Here is a 20,052-nt window from a genome sequence, read left to right as displayed (position 1 = left end):
TCTCTACGGGGATGGGGTAATGAGGGGATGGCAGGGGGAGAGAAGCTGCAGAGAGGTGTGTAAGACTACAACTCTGCTTCCTGGTCCCAACCCTGGATAGTCACGGTTTGGAGGATTTAAGAAAATTGGCCAGATTTCTAGAAATGAGAGCTGCTCCATCCAAAGTGGGATGGATGCCGTCTCTCCTAACAAGACCAGGTTTTCCCCAGAAGCTTTGCCAATTATCTATGAAGCCCACCTCATTTTTTGGACACCACTCAGACAGCCAGCAATTCAAGGAGAACATGCGGCTAAACATGTCACTCCCGGTCCGATTGGGGAGGGGCCCAGAGAAAACTACAGAGTCCGACATTGTTTTTGCAAAGTTACACACCAATTTAATGTTAATTTTAGTGACCTCCGATTGGCGTAACCGGGTGTCATTACTGCCGACGTGAATTACAATCTTACCAAATTTACGCTTAGCCTTAGCCAGCAGTTTCAAATTTCCTTCAATGTCGCCTGCTCTGGCCCCTGGAAGACAATTGACTATGGTTGCTGGTGTCGCTAACTTCACATTTCTCAAAACAGAGTCGCCAATAACCAGAGTTTGATCCTCGGCGGGTGTGTCGTCGAGTGGGGAAAAACGGTTAGAGATGTGAACGGGTTGGCGGTGTACACGGGGCTTCTGTTTAGGGCTACGCTTCCTCCTCACAGTCACCCAGTCGGCCTGCTTTCCCGGCTGCTCGGGATCTGCCAGGGGGTAACTAACGGCGGCTAAGCTACCTTGGTCCGCACCGACTACAGGGGCCTGGCTAGCTGTAGAATTTTCCACAGTGCGGAGCCGAGTCTCAAATTCGCCCAGCCTGGCCTCCAAAGCTACGAATAAGCTACACTTATTACAAGTACCGTTACTGCTAAAGGAGGCCGAGGAATAACTAAACATTTCACACCCAGAGCAGAAAAGTGCGGGAGAGACAGGAGAAGCCGCCATGCTAAATCGGCTAAGAGCTAGTAGCTATGCTAAGCTAGCGGATTCCTAAAAACACGCAAAGTGAATAATGTGTAAATAATTTAGAGGTGATTCAGCAGAAGGAGTGCTTTAGTTAAGGCACGTAAAGATTACACTGGGAAACAAATCGTAATCTAGATAACTAGATCAATCTAACTGCGCAGATTAAACAGCTAACAGATACAGAAAAACACCGCTGTGCTCCGGAACAGGAAGTGATACAATACCGCTGATGACGTCTATGACTCATTACCATGAACAAAAGACTGAAACTGCTTTGACCTGAGTACCCCATTGTAAACAGGGGATAAAGCATGTCTCAGACCCCCTCCCCGGTTAAGGCTGGGTTTCAAACGTTTCACAAAGAATGCCTCCTTGACCCCTCTCTCAAACCATTTCTTCTCTCTGGCTAATATTTTAACTTCCTTGTCCTCAAACGTGTGGTTAGTGTCTTTAAGGTGGAGATGAACTGCAGACTGAGGTCCACTGGCACCCTCTCTGCGGTGCTGGTATAGCCTTTTGTGTAAAGGTTGCTTAGTCTCACCTATGTAGTGTTCGTTACAGTTTTCCTGACATCTGATAGAATACACTACATTGCTCTGTTTGTAACTAGGGATCATGTCCTTAGGGTGAACTAATTTCTGCCTCAAGGTGTTAACCGGTTTAAAGTAAACTGGGATTTTGTGCTGTCTGAAGATCCTCTGTAGTTTTTCCCCTAATCCTGCTAAATAAGGAAGAGACACTCCTCTTCTTCTTGTCTCCATCTCCTGTCTATCTGGTCTCTTTGTTCTCTGGGACTTCTGCACAACATTGTAACATCACAGTCCAAGAAGGCTAAATGGTTGTTTCTGGCATCATTGGTCATCATCATTCTGGCATCAAACATTTAGCCTTCTTGGACTGTGATGTTATGATTGGAGAGAACAGGCAGCTCCAGACAGGGGTTTACAGAAAACCAACTCACACTGACCAATATCTGCTCTTTGGCTCAAACCAGCCCCTTGAACACAAGCTCGGGGTGATCGGGACTCTTCAACACAGAGCCCTACAGGTGCCCACAACTGCAGAGGGAAGGGCTAAAGAACAACAACTTGTCCGGAAAGCCCTCACAGTATGTGGGTACCCACGATGGTCCCTGGACAAAGTGCAGAAGTCCCAGAGAACAAAGAGACCAGATAGACAGGAGACGGAGACAAGAAAAAGAGGAGTGTCTCTCCCTTATTTAGCAGGAGTAGGGGAAAAACTACAGAGGATCTTCAGACAGCACAAAATCCCAGTTTACTTTAAAGCGGTTAACACCTTCACACAGAAATTAGTTCACCCTAAGGACATGATCCCTAGTTACAAACAGAGCAATGTAGTGTATTCTATCAGATGTCAGGAAAACTGTAACGAACACTATATAGGTGAGACAAAGCAACCTTTACACAAAAGGCTATACCAGCACCGCAGAGAGGGCGCCAGTGGACCTCAGTCTGCAGTTCATCTCCACCTTAAAGACAATAACCACACGTTTGAGGACAAGGAAGTTAAAATCTTAGCCAGAGAGAAGAAATGGCTTGAGAGAGGGGTCAAGGAGGCATTGTTTGTGAAATGTTTGAAACCCAACCTTAACCGGGGAGGGGGTCTGAGACATGCTTTATCCCCTGTTTACAATGGGGTACTCAGGTCAAAGAAGTTTCAGTCTTTTGTTCATGGTAATGAGTCATTCACATCATCAGCAGAGTCGTCAAGGGAGCCACAGCTGCCCTGTCATTAGGAGGGTGCCAACTAGAGCACAATAGGATCTAATTAGAGCTATTGTTTAGTCACTAGCCTTAGCAGTCTGCCTCTCGGTAGGAGGGGTCTGGTTAGGTTTAAAGCTCCAGCTTTTGTGACTTCATTTCATTCTTCTCGACAAGAGTCAAGACAGAAGTCAGACCACCAGAGCAAGAATTTTAGCTGAGGAAGCTTCTGCGATTTGAAGCGAAACGTCCTCGCGTCAAGCAACCCAGTCCAGTTGAAGATTCAAGCTTCTCTACTGACAGGAGGAATATCAAAATGCTATACCAGGCTGAATGCTCACCATGTGCAGACACTGGAATACCAAAGGACAGGACAACACAACATGACTCAAACCAATGGACCCACACCTAAGACAGAGCAGCGTCTCTTTAAATAACACAATCAATAAGTAACAGCTGCAGCTCCAAACAGGTGTAAACAATTAACTAAAATCTGCAGGAACATAACAAAAACACCAGAGGGGGCTAGAAGGTCAGAGCAGAGAATAAAACATGTTGGAATATAACTAATCACCAGAGGGGGCTAGAGAGTCAAAAACACATACAAGATGACAGAGGAAAAAGTGAGCAGATAGATTATATTGAGACAAAGGCTGAAATGAGGACAGACAAAGGCTGTGACAAGAACAGACATGAGACACAGGAGATATGACGGGGTGTGGCACAAGAAAAGAAGACTAGAACTAACTGTGATGTAGAACAAGACCGGGAGAGAAAGAGAGACAGAGAGAGTGCAGGGCTGAGGGAGAGGGAGAAACAGCAGGGCTGAGTGAGAGAGATGCTCACTTTCACACCAGACACAGCGTAGAGGACCACAAGGAACAAGAGGTAGGAGTCAAATCCCCAAAACAACCGCACCAAAACATACCCTTAACAATGTGACTATTAACAAGCCTTGAATGAAAGTACAATTAGAACATAACTATTAACGAGCTGTGAATTAAAGTACAGCTGGAACATGACTATTAACTAGGTGTCAACTAAAGCACACCTGGAACGTGACTATTAACGAGCTGTGAATGAAAGTACAGCTGGAACTCAACTATTAACTAGGTGTCAACTAAAGCACACCTGGAACGTGACTATTAACGAGCTGTGAATGAAAGTACAGCTGGAACTCGACTATTAACTAGGTGTCAACTAAAGCACACCTGGAATGTGACGATTAACGAGCTGTGAATGAAAGTACAGGTGGAACATGACTATTAATGAGCTGTGAATGAAAGTACAGCTGGAACTCGACTATTAACTAGGTGTCAACTAAAGCACACCTGGAACGTGACCTTTAACGAGCTGTGAATGAAAGTACAGCTGGAACTCGACTATTAACGGTGTCAACTAAAGCACACCTGGAACGTGACTATTAACGAGCTGAGAATGAAAGTACAGCTGGAACTCGACTATTAACTAGGTGTCAACTAAAGCACACCTGGAACGTGACTATTAACGAGCTGTGAATGAAAGTACAGCTGGAACTCGACTATTAGGGAGCTGTGAATGAAAGTACAGCTGGAACTCGACTATTAACTAGGTGTCAACTAAAGCACACCTGGAACATGACTATTAACGAGCTGTGAATGAAAGTACAGCTGGAATATGACTATTAAGGAGCTGTGAATGAAAGTACAGCTGGAACTCGACTATTAACTAGGTGTCAACTAAAGCACACCTGGAACGTGACTATTAACGAGCTGTGAATGAAAGTACAGCTGGAACTCAACTATTAGGGAGCTGTGAATGAAAGTGCAGCTGGAACTCGACTATTAACTAGGTGTCAACTAAAGCACACCTGGAATGTGACTATTAACGAGCTGTGAATGAAAGTACAGCTGGAACATGACTATTAACGAGCTGTGAATGAAAGTTCAGCTGGAACTCGACTAATATCGGTGTCAACTAAAGCACACCTGGAACATGACTATTAATGAGCTGTGAATGAAAGTACAGCTGGAACATGACTATTAACTAGGTGTCAACTAAAGCACACCTGGAATGTGACTATTAACGAGCTGTGAATGAAAGTACAGCTGGAACATGACTATTAACGAGCTGTGAATGAAAGTTCAGCTGGAACTCGACTAATATCGGTGTCAACTAAAGCACACCTGGAACGTGACTATTAATGAGCTGTGAATGAAAGTACAGCTGGAACATGACTATTAACGAGCTGTGAATGAAAGTTCAGCTGGAACTCGACTAATATCGGTGTCAACTAAAGCACACCTGGAACATGACTATTAACGAGCTGTGAATGAAAGTTCAGCTGGAACTCGACTAATATCGGTGTCGACTAAAGCACACCTGGAACATGACTATTAACGAGCTGTGAATGAAAGTTCAGCTGGAACTCGACTAATATCGGTGTCAACTAAAGCACACCTGGAACATGACTATTAACGAGCTGTGAATGAAAGTTCAGCTGGAACTCGACTAATATCGGTGTCAACTAAAGCACACCTGGAACGTGACTATTAATGAGCTGTGAATGAAAGTTCAGCTGGAACTCGACTAATATCGGTGTCAACTAAAGCACACCTGGAACGTGACTATTAATGAGCTGTGAATGAAAGTTCAGCTGGAACTCGACTAATATCGGTGTCAACTAAAGCACACCTGGAACATGACTATTAACGAGCTGTGAATGAAAGTTCAGCTGGAACTCGACTAATATCGGTGTCAACTAAAGCACACCTGGAACATGACTATTAACGAGCTGTGAATGAAAGTTCAGCTGGAACTCGACTAATATCGGTGTCAACTAAAGCACACCTGGAACATGACTATTAACGAGCTGTGAATGAAAGTACAGCTGGAACATGACTATTAAGGAGCTGTGAATGAAAGTACAGCTGGAACATGACTATTAAGGAGCTGTGAATGAAAGTACAGCTGGAACTCGACTATTAACTAAGTGTCAACTAAAGCACACCTGGAACGTGACTATTAACGAGCTGTTAATGAAAGTACAGCTGGAACATGACTGTTAGCTAGGTGTCAACTAAAGCACACCTGGAACATGACTATTAATGAGCTGTGAATGAAAGTACAGCTGGAACTCGACTATTAACGAGCTGTGAATGAAAGTACAGCTGGAACTCGACTATTAACGAGCTGTGAATGAAAGTACAGCTGGAACTCGACTATTAACTAGGTGTCAACTAAAGCACACCTGGAACGTACTATTAACGAGCTGTGAATGAAAGGACAGCTGGAACATGACTGTTAGCTAGGTGTCAACTAAAGCACACCTGGAACGTGACTGTTAATGAGCTGTGAATGAAAGTACAGCTGGAGTGTTACTTATCATGCTGGATGGTCAGGAATTGCTGGACCCAAATGCACGGCTCGAACAGACAGCTTCTGGTTGTTAAAAGGCTTTACTTGAGTGGATAGAAATGGTCGGTACACAAATAAGCAGTCAAGAAAAGCAGCAGTACAAAAATCAGGCAATCAGCATGGTCGAGGCAACAGGCTGGAGGCCAGAAACCCACAAGGAGGCAAGCAGGACAATGAAACACAGGTACAGAGCTGCAATGAAGACACAAGGCACAACAAACTGGCGTTCACGAGCCGACAGTGAAAAGAGCTTTCCCAGAGGTGGGCTTGCCTCAGAGAGAAGCCCGATCGTACAATCATAATCCCAGTGGGGTGGTAAAGATTTAGCTTTGCTTTTGCTAAATACAGGTGTCAGATCATTGTAGCACGGCGGCACCCCCGTGAGATCCAGGTTAGAATCCAGCTGAGAACAAACAGGTTTTAACAGACACAAATCTTTCCAGGCTGGTCTCCATTCTTTCTCCTTTATACCAATTGAAATTAGGAATGTGTTGTTATAACCAGGGGTGCCCCAGGATTATCAGGTGAGTCATATTATCAAATATGTGAAAACTGATTAATTATGAGTGGTTCTCCAACACTATCATAGAAATGGACTGAGTCTTGTGAGTAATACTAGGGGAGCTACGACCACTAACCTTTGCAACACCCCCCCCCCCCCCCCCCCAGGACTAAAGAAGCCAACTGTTTTAGGTTCCTTAGATGATCCAAAGCACAATCAGGATGTTCCCAAAAATAAAACTGGCCTTAACCAGTTATCCAAGATGGCCACCAAAATAGGGTTTTTTCACTAAAACACCAATGATTTCTGTCATTATTAAGTCTATTGTATGTTCCTACTATGTATTTTAATGATAAGGGTCTATTGGCAGCCATATGGATGCCATTTTGAATCTTAAACCCATGAATGAATATAGTTTAGGCACAAATGAGTTTGTTGTGACCTGCAGTAGTCTTCCCATTGAATCTCTGTCATATTTAAGTTGTTTATATGTTGTTTAAAGGTGTTTTAGTAAAAAACAAAACCCTATTTTGGTGGCCATCTTGGATAACTGGCTTGAGGCCAGTTTTATTTTTGGGAACATCTTGATTGTGTTTTGGGGTCATCTAAGGAACCTAAAACAGTTGGCTTCCTTAGTCCTAGCGGGGGGGGGGGGGGGGGGGGGCAAAGGTAGTGGTCATAGCTCCCCTAGTATAATACAACCCAATTCATAGCCATCCACAGTGCGCACGACCACAGGGCACGAGAGCTTAAACGGTTATCAAATTAGCATCAGAACCAGAATCAACAAAAGCTAACTGGGAAACTGACAAATTTCAGAGGACAATTTAGCAGGAATTACCTTTTGTGCTGAGGATGGAAGGATAGAGCTTTGACTCACCCATAAGGTGGATTTAGGCCGCATGGTGGCACCCCTGGCCTGACAGTTGGTTATCAAGTTTCCAGAATGTCCACAGTAAAAACAGTCTATCTTCACAACGTCGTTGTCTCTCAGCTGAAGACAGACGAGTGCGACCCAGTTGCATGGGCTCCTCTGTGCTGTGATGCAGTATGTCTGTGCCGACATGGCTGGAACAGGACAAACGGATGGGGGGTATGGTGGAGCATCAGTCGGGTAACCAAGCTACTCAGTGAGGAAGATCCTGAAGATGCCTGTCAGTCCAGATGGCGAGTGCAATGAGCTCGTCAAGGTCTTCGGAAGGTCTACAGCTACAAGCTGGTCCTGGATATTTTCGGCCAGCGGAAATAAGAGAGAGCGGTGAGCTGGTCTTCTTGCTGTGTGAGCTGTCTACTGTGGTGGCATACCACCAGCTGGAATGGGTCAGAGCTGGCTGTGTCCATTGTTGGCCAGTTTGTACTATCAGGCTGGATGCTCAGGAACTGCTGGACACAAATGGACAGCTCGACCAAACAGCTCGGGTTGTAAAAAGGCTTTACTTGATTGGAGTTCAGAGATCGGTGCATGAGTAGGCAGTCAAGAAAAAGCAGCAGTACAAAAATCATCAGGCAATCGGCGTGGTCAAGGCAACAGGCTAGAAGTCAGGTACACACAATGAGGCAGGCAGGACTATGGAACACAGGAAGAGAGCTGGAATGAAGGCACAAGGCACAACAAACTGGAACTAACACACCCAGTGAGCTTATATAACCCCAGGTGATGATCAGCAAATCAGGAACAGGTGTGCAGGGAAAGCACCAGAACAAGGGTGTGGCCAGAGAGAGAGAAACACCCATCACCAAGAACCAAGAGACAGACAAGAGAAACAGATATAGACAGACCCAAACAAAACAAACCCACCAAGACAATAAACAAAACAAAATAACAACAAAAAAAAAACAAATAGATAAAAAAGAAAGAAATAAAAACACATAATCAAACAAAACTCAAACCCTGACATTACTATTAACAAGCGATGAATGGAAGTACAGCTGGAACGTGACCATTAAAGAGCGGTGAAAGCAAGTACAGCTGGAATGTGACTAATAACAAGCGATGAATGAAAGTAGAGCTGGAACGAGACTATTAATGAGTGATGAACGAAAATACAGTTAGGACATGACTATTAACAAGCTGTGAATGAAAGTACAGCTTGCATGTGACAATCAATCAATCAATCAATTTTTTTTTTATATAGCGCCAAATCACAACAAACAGTTGCCCCAAGGCGCTTTATATTGTAAGGCAAGGCCATACAATAATGATGTAAAACCCCAACGGTCAAAACGACCCCCTGTGAGCAAGCACTTGGCTACAGTGGGAAGGAAAAACTCCCTTTTAACAGGAAGAAACCTCCAGCAGAACCAGGCTCAGGGAGGGGCAGTCTTCTGCTGGGACTGGTTGGGGCTGAGGGAGAGAACCAGGAAAAAGATATGCTGTGGAGGGGAGCAGAGATCGATCACTAATGATTAAATGCAGAGTGGTGCATACAGAGCAAAAAGAGAAAGAAACAGTGCATCATGGGAACCCCCCAGCAGTCTACGTCTATAGCAGCATAACTAAGGGATGGTTCAGGGTCACCTGATCCAGCCCTAACTATAAGCTTTAGCAAAAAGGAAAGTTTTAAGCCTAATCTTAAAAGTAGAGAGGGTGTCTGTCTCCCTGATCTGAATTGGGAGCTGGTTCCACAGGAGAGGAGCCTGAAAGCTGAAGGCTCTGCCTCCCATTCTACTCTTACAAACCCTAGGAACTACAAGTAAGCCTGCAGTCTGAGAGCGAAGCGCTCTATTGGGGTGATATGGTACTACGAGGTCCCTAAGATAAGATGGGACCTGATTATTCAAAACCTTATAAGTAAGAAGAAGAATTTTAAATTCTATTCTAGAATTAACAGGAAGCCAATGAAGAGAGGCCAATATGGGTGAGATATGCTCTCTCCTTCTAGTCCCCGTCAGCACTCTAGCTGCAGCATTTTGAATTAACTGAAGGCTTTTTAGGGAACTTTTAGGACAACCTGATAATAATGAATTACAATAGTCCAGCCTAGAGGAAATAAATGCATGAATTAGTTTTTCAGCATCACTCTGAGACAAGACCTTTCTGATTTTAGAGATATTGTGTAAATGCAAAAAAGCAGTCCTACATATTTGTTTAATATGCGCTTTGAATGACATATCCTGATCAAAAATGACTCCAAGATTTCTCACAGTATTACTAGAGGTCAGGGTAATGCCATCCAGAGTAAGGATCTGGTTAGACACCATGTTTCTAAGATTTGTGGGGCCAAGTACAATAACTTCAGTTTTATCTGAGTTTAAAAGCAGGAAATTAGAGGTCATCCATGTCTTTATGTCTGTAAGACAATCCTGCAGTTTAGCTAATTGGTGTGTGTCCTCTGGCTTCATGGATAGATAAAGCTGGGTATCATCTGCGTAACAATGAAAATTTAAGCAATACCGTCTAATAATACTGCCTAAGGGAAGCATATATAAAGTGAATAAAATTGGTCCTAGCACAGAACCTTGTGGAACTCCATAATTAACTTTAGTCTGTGAAGAAGATTCCCCATTTACATGAACAAATTGTAATCTATTAGACAAATATGATTCAAACCACCGCAGCGCAGTGCCTTTAATACCTATGGCATGCTCTAATCTCTGTAATAAAATTTTATGGTCAACAGTATCAAAAGCAGCACTGAGGTCTAACAGAACAAGCACAGAGATGAGTCCACTGTCCGAGGCCATAAGAAGATCATTTGTAACCTTCACTAATGCTGTTTCTGTACTATGATGAATTCTAAAACCTGACTGAAACTCTTCAAATAGACCATTCCTCTGCAGATGATCAGTTAGCTGTTTTACAACTACCCTTTCAAGAATTTTTGAGAGAAAAGGAAGGTTGGAGATTGGCCTATAATTAGCTAAGATAGCTGGGTCAAGTGATGGCTTTTTAAGTAATGGTTTAATTACTGCCACCTTAAAAGCCTGTGGTACATAGCCAACTAACAAAGATAGATTGATCATATTTAAGATCGAAGCATTAAATAATGGTAGGGCTTCCTTGAGCAGCCTGGTAGGAATGGGGTCTAATAAACATGTTGATGGTTTGGATGAAGTAACTAATGAAAATAACTCAGACAGAACAATCGGAGAGAAAGAGTCTAACCAAATACCGGCATCACTGAAAGCAGCCAAAGATAACGATACGTCTTTGGGATGGTTATGAGTAATTTTTTCTCTAATAGTTAAAATTTTGTTAGCAAAGAAAGTCATGAACTCATTACTAGTTAAAGATAATGGAATACTCAGCTCAATAGAGCTCTGACTCTTTGTCAGCCTGGCTACAGTGCTGAAAAGAAACCTGGGGTTGTTCTTATTTTCTTCAATTAGTGATGAGTAGAAAGATGTCCTAGCTTTACGGAGGGCTTTTTTATAGAGCAACAGACTCTTTTTCCAGGCTAAGTGAAGATCTTCTAAATTAGTGAGACGCCATTTCCTCTCCAACTTACGGGTTATCTGCTTTAAGCTACGAGTTTGAGAGTTATACCATGGAGTCAGACACTTCTGATTTAAAGCTCTCTTTTTCAGAGGAGCTACAGCATCCAAAGTTGTCTTCAATGAGGATGTAAAACTATTGACGAGATACTCTATCTCCCTTACAGAGTTTAGGTAGCTACTCTGCACTGTGTTGTTATATGGCATTAGAGAACATAAAGAAGGAATCATATCCTTAAACCTAGTTACAGCGCTTTCTGAAAGACTTCTAGTGTAATGAAACTTATTCCCTACTGCTGGGTAGTCCATCAGAGTAAATGTAAATGTTATTAAGAAATGATCAGACAGAAGGGAGTTTTCAGGGAATACTGTTAAGTCTTCTATTTCCATACCATAAGTCAGAACAAGATCTAAGATATGATTAAAGTGGTGGGTGGACTCATTTACATTTTGAGCAAAGCCAATAGAGTCTAATAATAGATTAAATGCAGTGTTGAGGCTGTCATTCTCAGCATCTGTGTGGATGTTAAAATCGCCCACTATAATTATCTTATCTGAGCTAAGCACTAAGTCAGACAAAAGTTCTGAAAATTCACAGAGAAACTCACAGTAACGACCAGGTGGACGATAGATAATAACAAATAAAACTGGTTTTTGGGACTTCCAATTTGGATGGACAAGACTAAGAGACAAGCTTTCAAATGAATTAAAGCTCTGTCTGGGTTTTTGATTAATTAATAAGCTGGAATGTAAGATTGCTGCTAATCCTCCGCCCCGGCCCGTGCTACGAGCATTCTGGCAGTTAGTGTGACTCGGGGGTGTTGACTCATTTAAACTAACATATTCATCCTGCTGTAACCAGGTTTCTGTTAGGCAGAATAAATCAATATGTTGATCAATTATTATATCATTTACCAACAGGGACTTAGAAGAGAGAGACCTAATGTTTAATAGACCACATTTAACTGTTTTAGTCTGTGGTGCAGTTGAAGGTGCTATATTATTTTTTCTTTTTGAATTTTTATGCTTAAATAGATTTTTGCTGGTTATTGGTAGTCTGGGAGCAGGCACCGTCTCTACGGGGATGGGGTAATGAGGGGATGGCAGGGGGAGAGAAGCTGCAGAGAGGTGTGTAAGACTACAACTCTGCTTCCTGGTCCCAACCCTGGATAGTCACGGTTTGGAGGATTTAAGAAAATTAGCCAGATTTCTAGAAATGAGAGCTGCTCCATCCAAAGTGGGATGGATGCCGTCTCTCCTAACAAGACCAGGTTTTCCCCAGAAGCTTTGCCAATTATCTATGAAGCCCACCTCATTTTTTGGACACCACTCAGACAGCCAGCAATTCAAGGAGAACATGCGGCTAAACATGTCACTCCCGGTCTGATTGGGGAGGGGCCCAGAGAAAACAACAGAGTCCGACATTGTTTTTGCAAAGTTACACACCGATTTAATGTTAATTTTAGTGACCTCCGATTGGCGTAACCGGGTGTCATTACTGCCGACGTGAATTACAATCTTACCAAATTTACGCTTAGCCTTAACCAGCAGTTTCAAATTTCCTTCAATGTCGCCTGCTCTGGCCCCCGGAAGACAATTGACTATGGTTGCTGGTGTCGCTAACTTCACATTTCTCAAAACAGAGTCGCCAATAACCAGAGTTTGATCCTCGGCGGGTGTGTCGTCGAGTGGGGAAAAACGGTTAGAGATGTGAACGGGTTGACGGTGTACACGGGGCTTCTGTTTAGGGCTATGCTTCCTCCTCACAGTCACCCAGTCAGCCTGCTTTCCCGGCTGCTCGGGATCTGCCAGGGGGGAATTAACGGCGGCTAAGCTACCTTGGTCCGCACCGACTACAGGGGCCTGGCTAGCTGTAGAATTTTCCACGGTGCGGAGCCGAGTCTCCAATTCGCCCAGCCTGGCCTCCAAAGCTACGAATAAGCTACACTTATTACAAGTACCATTACTGCTAAAGGAGGCCGAGGAATAACTAAACATTTCACACCCAGAGCAGAAAAGTGCGGGAGAGACAGGAGAAGCCGCCATGCTAAATCGGCTAAGAGCTAGTAGCTACGCTAAGCTAGCGGATTCCTAAAAACACGCAAATTGAATAATGTGTAAATAATTTAGAGGTGATTCAGCAGAATGAGTGCTTTAGTTAAGGCACGTAAAGATTACACTGGGAAACAAATCGTAATCTAGATAACTAGATCAATCTAACTGCGCAGATTAAACAGCTAACAGATACAGAAAAACACCGCTGTGCTCCGGAACAGGAAGTGATACAATACCGCAGTGAGAGCCAACCACAATGAATGAATGGTGAGGGAAAGTTCGGCTGGACAGTGACTTTTAACAAGCAGCAAACAAATGTGTAGCTGTAACGTGACTGTTTACAAGTGGTGAGTGAAAGTACAGCTGGACCGTCACTATTAAAGAGCCAAAAGATGAACCGTCGCCCCAGTCTGAGGTCAAATGAGCTCTGGAGCAGGTTTTCATCCAGGATGTCTCTGTACATTGCTGCATTCATCTTTCCCTCAATCCTGACTAGTCTCCCAGTTCCTGCTGCTGAAAAACATCCCACAGCATGATGCTGCCACCACCATGCTTCACTGTAGGGATGGTACCTGGTTTCCTCCAAACATGACACCGAAGACTTCAATTTTTGTCTCATCAGACCAGAGAATTTTGTTTCTCCTGGTCTGAGAGTCCTTCAGGTGCCTTTTGTCAAACTCCAGGTGGGCTGCCATGTGCCTTTTACTAAGGAGTAGCTTTTGTCTGGTCACTCTACCATGCAGGCTTGCAGAGATGGTTGTCCTTCTGGAAGGTTCTCCTCTCTCCACAGAGGAATGCTGGAGCTCTGACAGAGTGACCATCGGGTTCTTGGTCACCTCCCTGTCTAATGTCCTTCTCCCCCAATCGCTCAGTTTTGACGGGTGACCAGCTCCAGGAAGAGTCCTGGTGGATCTGAACTTCTTCCATTTATGGCTGATGAAGGCCACTGTGCTCATTGGGACCTTCACAGCAGGAGAAATGTTTCTGTGCCCTTCCACAGATTTGTGTCTCCAGACAATCCTGTCTCAGAGGTCTACAGACAATTTCTTTGACTTCATGCTTGGTTTGTGCTCTGACTGTCAACTGTGGGACCTTATATGTAGACAGCTGTGTGTCTTTCCAAATCATGTCCAATCAACTGAATTTACCCCAGCTGGACTCCATTTGAGCTGTAGAAACATCTCAAGGATGATCAGTGGAAACAGGATCCATCTGAGCTCAATTTGGAGCTTCATGGTAAAGGCTGTGAATACTTATGTACGTGTGATTTCTTAGTTTTTGTTTTTTTTTGTTTGTTTTTTTGTTTTTATTTTTTTTTTTTTCAGAAATTTGCAGAAATCTGAGAAACAATTCATGTTGTCATTATGGGTAATATGTGTAGAATTTTGAGGAAAACAATTTACTGCATTTTGGAATAAGGCTGGAACATAACAAATTGTGTAAAAAGTGAAGCACTGTGAATACTTTTTGAATGCTCTGTAGATAAACAGATTGCTGTGTGTATCCAAGCTTCCTCATGTGCTGTTGGTAGGCTCAGGGACACCGTCTTTAATTATGGAGGACTATTAATGCAAACTAAGCTCAAAGTGTATAATCAATGCGTTATAGCGGTGATGATGTATGGAAGTGAGACTTGGACTCTTTACCGACACCAAATCAAAAATCTAACAACCATACAATAATGCCATCTTGGAGCCATTCTCAAAATTAAATGGGATGACTGTGTTACAAATGATGATGCTCTCGTCTGAAGATATTGAGACCGATCTTATTAGAAACAGATGGCGTTGGGTAGGACACATTGCACACCTGCCAGATGACCGGTCTGTTGAAGCACTGCAGGGGTTTCTTTCTTGGTTGGCACCCTCTCAGTCCATGCTGATGTAAGACTGTCTTCACTGTGGACAGTCATGCTGATGTTCCATCAGTTTCCAGTTCATGTCAGGCCTGATTCCTGGTTTGTTCCTGAACATCCTAACCTGGTGCTGGATGTGTCATTTTATATGGACTACTTTGTTTGGTTGGTTGGGTTTTATGCTCCCTGTCACCCCGGCAGGGGTCATAGAAATGTTGTTCTTCAGTCCGGAGCAACAGAGTACTCTCAATAACTTCCCAGTGGTTGAGTGCAAGGACACCAAATTTGTGCCATATATGTATGTCGTGAGAACTTTTGTTGGGTTTGATGATGACCTTGATCTCATTCTCAAGGTCACTGAGCAAAAAAGCAGTAAAACACTGTACACACAATAACTTTCCACATATTAAGTCCAAGGCCACTAAATTTACACCATATATGTGCCCCAAAGAGGTCACAGATTAAAAAAAACAAGAAACAACAATAAACACAGTCCCACATTAATTTTGTCTCTTTTTTCACAGCAAGTGTGATCATATCATCAGTTATTTGTTGTTTTTTTAGTGTTCTTCCTAATATTATTTATTCATATCTGCCTAATTATGGCTTTTATTTCCTTTCTTTGCAGACACAAACTCTGTTTCCACAATATTCTATCCATCAACCCATAATCCAGGGAGACTTGCCAGTTCTGTGTACTTTGTCAAATCTCCTGCCGTAACTGGGATCAATAAAGAAATTACAAACACAGAAAAAGCTCTCAGGACCACAAGACAAGTCACAGCCTCAAAAAGCTGGAGTACGATGCAGAGTGGTGCTTCAATATCTGTAAGTGATGCCAGCAAACCACGAACATGGTGGTCTGTGACGACGGCTGTCATTCCTCATGTTCCAACTTCAGTCACAGAGCCGTCAGCTTTGACCAGCAGCCGTATGGTCTCATCCAGCACAGGTCTGATGACGACCGATCTGTCCACGGACACATCAGAAAGGCTCTCAAGTGGAAACACCCCAAACCTCGGAGCTGAAGCTGAGGCCTCATTCATAACCCAAGAGGTTTCTACCTCTCCACCTGTGTTTAACTCAACAGCAGCTGTGACTCTGGTTTCCTCCACAGGTTTGACACTGAGCAGCACAGCCAAGCCCACAGATTTTCAGGTCACCTCCGCAGTCACATTTGTGTCTTCTGATGCTGAAAGTGCTGCTACTGGTTCTAAGTTAAACACCACACTGACCGATGCGACACCTTCGACTGCAGACACTGAAGGTGGAAGTAATTTGCTGTTACCTCGTATAATGCACACAGAGTCAGACTCAGCCACAGCACAACCACCAGCTGACAAGAGGACACCCTGGAACACTTACCGTTCAGCCACCACTGTACCGCCAGAGGCTACAGCACCTCCAGCTTCTCCTTCCACAGACACAGTGACATTTAAAACCATGGAGCCACAGTCGCCATTGTCGTCTCATGCTTTCATCAACAAAACCATACCCACACCGGCCTTGACATTTTCCACAGCCCATCCATCAACCTCTTCAGGCGCCGCAGCCTACAGCGCACCAACAGTGCTCAGTACAAACGGGATAACAGGAACTGGATGGTTGGCAAAAAAAATGACAGCAGCCATGCCTACTAGCACAACCACACCCACCTCTACTGTACCTAGCGCTGTCACCAGTACCAAACCAACTACCACGTCCACGACCACCAGTGGTGCTCCTACTGCTGCCTCCGGTACCAACCCTACTACCACATCCACGACAACCAGTGTTGCTCCTACTGCTGCCTCCGGTACCAACCCTACTACCACATCCACGACAACCAGTGATGCTCCTGCTGCTGCCTCCTGTACCAACCCTACTACCACATCTACGACAACCAGTGATGCTCCTGCTGCTGCCTCCAGTACCAACCCTACTACCACATCTACGACAACCAGTGATGCTCCTGCTGCTGCCTCCAGTACCAACCCTACTACCACATCTACGACAACCAGTGATGCTCCTACTGCTGCCTCCGGTACCAACCCTACTACCACATCTACGACAACCAGTGATGCTCCTGCTGCTGCCTCCGGTACCAACCCTACTACCACATCTACGACAACCAGTGATGCTCCTGCTGCTGCCTCCAGTACCAACCCTACTACCACATCCACGACAACCAGTGATGCTCCTGCTGCTGCCTCCAGTACCAACCCTACTACCACATCCACGACAACCAGTGCTGCTCCTACTGCTGCCTCCGGTACCAACCCTACTACCACATCTACGACAACCAGTGATGCTCCTGCTGCTGCCTCCAGTACCAACCCTACTACCACATCTACAACAACCAGTGATGCTCCTGCTGCTGCCTCCAGTACCAACCCTACTACCACATCCACGACAACCAGTGCTGCTCCTACTGCTGCCTCCGATACCAACCCTACTACCACATCCACGACAACCAGTGATGCTCCTGCTGCTGCCTCCAGTACCAACCCTACTACCACATCTACAACAACCAGTGATGCTCCTGCTGCTGCCTCCAGTACCAACCCTACTACCACATCTACAACAATCAGTGATGCTCCTACTGCTGCCTCCGGTACCAACCCTACTACCACATCCACGACAACCAGTGCTGCTCCTACTGCTGCCTCCGGTACCAACCCTACTACCACATCCACGACAACCAGTGCTGCTCCTACTGCTGCCTCCGGTACCAACCCTACTACCACATCTACAACAACCAGTGATGCTCCTGCTGCTGCCTCCAGTACCAACCCTGCTACCACATCCACGACAACCAGTGCTGCTCCTACTGCCGCCTCCGATACCAACCCTACTACCACATCTACAACAACCAGTGATGCTCCTACTGCTGCCTCCAGTACCAACCCTACTACCACATCCATAACAACCAGTGATGCTCCTACTGCTACCTCCAGTACCAACCCTACTACCACATCCATAACAACCAGTGATGCTCCTACTGCTACCTCCAGTACCAACCCTACTACCACATCCACAACAACCAGTGATGCTCCTACTACTGCCTCCAGTACCAACCCTCCTTCTGCTGCCTACAGTACCAACCCTACTACCATGTCTATGACAACTAGTGCTGCAACTAGTCCTACCCCAATGATGCCATCTACAGTTGAAACCACTCCCTTTTCAACCAAGGCCATAACCATCATAAACACACCCACTATTGCTGTAACCACCACCACAGCCCATGCAACAACCCACCCACCTATAACATCAATGGCAACAACAAAACCAGCAGCCATGGCTCCTCCTTCAACTACAGTGCTTCAGAATACAACTGCAGAATTAACCACCACCACAGGAGTAAGTAGCACTGATAAATCCTTATCACTGTCAGCTGCTGTTTACACAACAGTTTGTTCACAATCTCGCAATGTCTAAGATTCCACAAAAACTCTACTCATGTATGTTGCTGTAGAGATGCTTCAGGTGACCTTTCTTGTGCAGCAAGGCAGACAGCTAACCCGTCAGTATCTTTATTTGATGCTTTAGAATGAGAATGTGTGGTCCGGTGGTGGGACTCCATTGTTCTGCTGGGAGACTTCAATTCACACGTGGGCAATGACAGAGACACCTGGAGAGGTGTGATTGGGAGGAACTGCCTCCCTGAGCTAAACCTGAATGGTCGTTTGTTGTTGAGCTTCAGTGCTAGTCATAGATTGTCCATAACAAACACTGTGTTTGAATTTAAGGATGCTCATAAGTGTACATGATACCACAGCACCCTAGGTCGAAGGTCGATGATCAATTTTGTGATCATATCATCTGATCTGAGGCCACATGTTCTGGACACTGGGGTGAAAAGAGGAGCAGAGCTGTCAACTGATCACCATCTGGTGGTGTCTTTGGGGAGGGCTTTGGACAGACCTGGTAAGCCCGAACAGATCATGCGGATGAATGGGGAGCATCTGGAGGAGCCCAGTGTCCGACAGCTCTTCAACTCACACCTCTGGCAGAGCTTTTCTAGCATCACTGTGGAGGTTGGGGGCATTGAACCAGAATGGGCAATGTTCAAAGCTTCCATTGCTGAAGCTGCAGTGGGGAGCTGCATGACCTGAAGGTCTTAGGTGCCTCAAGGGGTGACAACCCTCGAACACTGTGGTGGACCCCGATGGTCAGGGAAGCTGCCCAACTGAAGAAGGAGTCCTTCTGGGATATTATCTCTGAGGACTCCGGAGGCAATTGCACGGTACTGACAGGCCCAAAGGGCGGCAGCCTCTGCTGTGGGGGAGGTAAAGCAGCGGGTGTGGGAGGAGTTTGGAGTAACCATGGAGAAGGACTTTTTGTCAGCACCAAGGTGCTTCTGGCAGACCATGAGGCACCTCAGGAGGGGAAAACGAGGAACCATCCAAGCTGTCTACAGTAACGATGGGACTCTGTTGACCTCAACTGAGGATGTAATACGGTGCTGGAAGGAACACTTTGAGGAACTCCTGCATCAGACTGGAGCACCCTCTATAGTAGGGGCAGAGTTGGAAGCTGATGGGGGATTATCATCAATTTCCCTGGTGGAAGTCACTGAGGTAGTCAAACAGCTCTGCAGTGGAAAGGCCCTGGGGGTTGATGAGATCCATCCAGAAATGCTGAAGGCTCTGGATGTGGAGGGACAGTGCCTCAGAAGTGGCAAACTGAGGTGGTGGTCTCCATATTTTAAAAAGGGGACCAGAGAGTGTGTGCCAATTACAGGGGCATCACACTACTCAGGCCCTCTGGTAAAGTCTACTCCAGGGTGCTGGAAAGGAGGGTTCAGCCAGTAGTCAAACCTCTGAATGAAGAGGAACAATGCGGGTTCTGTCCTGGTTGTGGAACAACCAAACAGTTCTTCCCTCTCACAAGGATCCTCCAAGGCATATGATCAGATACCCTGGGAGATACGGTGGGAGGTGCTGCGGGAGTATGGAGTGAGGGGGTCTGTTCTCAGGGCCATCCAATCACTGTACTCACAAAGCGAGAGCTGTGTTCGGGTGCTCAGCAGTGAGTTGGACTTGCTTCCTGTGAATGTTGGCCTCCTCCAGGGCTCCGCCTTGTCACCAATCCTGTTTGTGATATTCATGGT

General features: G+C 45.1%; 1 protein-coding gene across 1 annotated transcript in view; it reads left to right on the top strand.

The window, feature by feature from the left end:
* Positions 1–20,052, top strand: part of LOC117505893 (mucin-5AC-like) — a 131,897-nt gene that overhangs the window by 19,784 nt on the left and 92,061 nt on the right. The window contains exon 3 of the mRNA XM_034165429.1: positions 15,586–18,299. Within this exon, the coding sequence (XP_034021320.1) occupies positions 15,586–18,299 (2,714 nt within the window). The remainder of the gene's footprint in view (positions 1–15,585; positions 18,300–20,052) is intronic.

This window comes from Thalassophryne amazonica, unplaced genomic scaffold (genome assembly GCF_902500255.1).
Source record: "Thalassophryne amazonica unplaced genomic scaffold, fThaAma1.1, whole genome shotgun sequence".
NCBI lineage: Eukaryota > Metazoa > Chordata > Actinopteri > Batrachoidiformes > Batrachoididae > Thalassophryne > Thalassophryne amazonica.
This window is presented reverse-complemented; position numbering and strand designations above follow the sequence as displayed.